The sequence below is a fragment of the Arachis ipaensis genome, chromosome B03 (assembly GCF_000816755.2).
Source record: "Arachis ipaensis cultivar K30076 chromosome B03, Araip1.1, whole genome shotgun sequence".
NCBI lineage: Eukaryota > Viridiplantae > Streptophyta > Magnoliopsida > Fabales > Fabaceae > Arachis > Arachis ipaensis.
This window is the reverse complement of record NC_029787.2, coordinates 7,420,500-7,422,595: the sequence shown is the minus strand read 5'-3', so window position 1 is coordinate 7,422,595 and position 2,096 is coordinate 7,420,500. Positions and strand designations below refer to the sequence as shown.

General features: G+C 25.3%; 1 protein-coding gene across 1 annotated transcript in view; it reads right to left on the bottom strand.

Moving 5' to 3' along the window:
- Window positions 1-2,096, bottom strand: part of LOC107632284 (benzoate carboxyl methyltransferase-like) — a 4,762-nt gene that overhangs the window by 572 nt on the left and 2,094 nt on the right. Inside the window, exons 3-4 of the mRNA XM_021117970.1 lie at window positions 1,545-1,784; window positions 1,004-1,324 (exon numbers count right to left, since the gene is read on the bottom strand). Coding sequence (XP_020973629.1) covers window positions 1,004-1,324; window positions 1,545-1,784 — 561 coding nt within the window. The remainder of the gene's footprint in view (window positions 1-1,003; window positions 1,325-1,544; window positions 1,785-2,096) is intronic.

Genomic DNA, 2,096 nt, shown 5'->3' with positions numbered 1-2,096 from the left:
TATTTAAAATATCGAAAATATTTGGTAATTAACCAAAATAAATTACCCAAAAATAGTAAGAATTTATTTTATCTAGTATTTATTAATTATTATAATAATTAATAAATATTAAATAAGATAAGTTCTAGCTGATTTTTTTGTCTTCTTATCATAATCTATACAAATTTCGAAAATGAAAGTCCGATCCATTCATTTAAGATAAATCTATATTAGACTAAACATACTAATATATTTTTGCAAATCTGGTTAGCCACCGAATGTACACCGCTAATCTGGCGCACCCTATTCCCCAATCTGGAAGCCTAACAGCAAGTTAGTTGCATATCAGTTATTAGTCCCAAGTTAGGGAAAGTGGAAATTACAGCTATCCAACCAATCACAGCTGGCAGAGTTAGTTAGAGCAAGGATACGGTTATTTAGTTAATTGTGGTTAGCTTGATTAGTAAGTAATCTAACTCTAGTTAGTTTCATCAACTTGTATATATGTAAGGCTCCTAACCACATCCCAACTCAAAAGTAACTGTACTGTATACAGTGCAAAATTTTAATTTGTTGGGATTAATATTTACACAGAAATATTAGCAAATCAAGAAAAAAATAATGGCATTATAGTGGCTCATTTGTTAAATTGTGTATTTGGACATTCGAAATGAAATGGAGTATTTAGAGGAAAAAATAAATTTAAAATATTAAATTATTTTTTTAATTTAAAAATTAGAAAAAATATTTAAAATGACAGAGAAATCATTTAAAAGTAACTTATATTTAAAGAAATACAAATATTTTATAAACACTAAAGCTAGAGTGACTATTTATTCATGCAACATGTAATTAGACGGCTCAAAATATAATAAATTATTATTAAATCGTTGTTCCAACAACTTAAACTAATATATAGAAAACTAATTATATCTCTAACAATAATCAAATAACGCATATATTTCAGTCGTCAAGCATTCTTTATGAGTGATATTACGAGAGTAGAAAGTTCTAATACTTGTACCTCCATCAACCATTGAACAACCTTATTCTTAAATCTAAGAAATAATTGGTCCATGAGTTCTTCTCCAAATTGTGCTTTCAAAAGAGGCTCTAAAACAGCTCTATGGTATTTAGCTATAAACTCTGCCCTCATATTTAGATCAAGTTCATTATTGTCATCATTAATATCTTCATTTATGTGTGCATCCCAATCCAGTGTGACAGATTCCAACCTTAGAAGAGTGAAAGATCCTTCTTCTTCAATTACTTCTTTAGCTTCCTCTATTGTAGAGTCATACAGTGGTAAATTAAAGGACTCCAATTTTACGGCTTCAGTCAAATTCTACAACAAATATCATTATTATAACATCTGATTATCAAAAATATTATATATACAATAAATATCAATCACCAAATCAGGTACTATATATATATTTAGATATTAATATATATCGATTTAAATATTTTTTAATTAAATAATCAATTATCAGTATATCATAACTATATATATATATAGTACAAAACAAGAAATATAAAGGAAAAAAAAATTATTATATACATACCTCCAATACCATGTCATTTAGTGTTGTGCTAATTAGCTCCCAAGCTTTTCTCATAACAGGAGTTTTGTCCCTTCCAAGTAAAGTAAGAAACATGGCACCTCCAGGTACCAGTTCTTGTGAACGTAATTTAAGAAATAGTTTAAAGTCTTTTTGGAATTTTTCACGATATGCTTTGTGCATTTCTGGAGGACTGGTACTTATTAGATGTATATTTTCCTTATTAGCCAACTCCTTTGGTGCCTATTATTCAAAACATACGTGAAAGTAAGAAAGTTTAATAATTCTGTTGGTTACTACGATAGTTTTATTAAATTTTCATCATTTAAAAATTTATAATTAAAAATTTATATTAGATAAAATTTTATAATTAAATTTTATTAATTTTTATATAGTATAAAAACTCAATTATAAGTTTTTAAATTTTAAAAATTAATTAAAAATTTAATAAAATTATAATAGTATTTAAATTAAAATAAATTTATAGATATAATTATTTTTTAAGTTTGTTACTAATACGGTAATAAATAAATAATTTTATAAATAGAAATTATA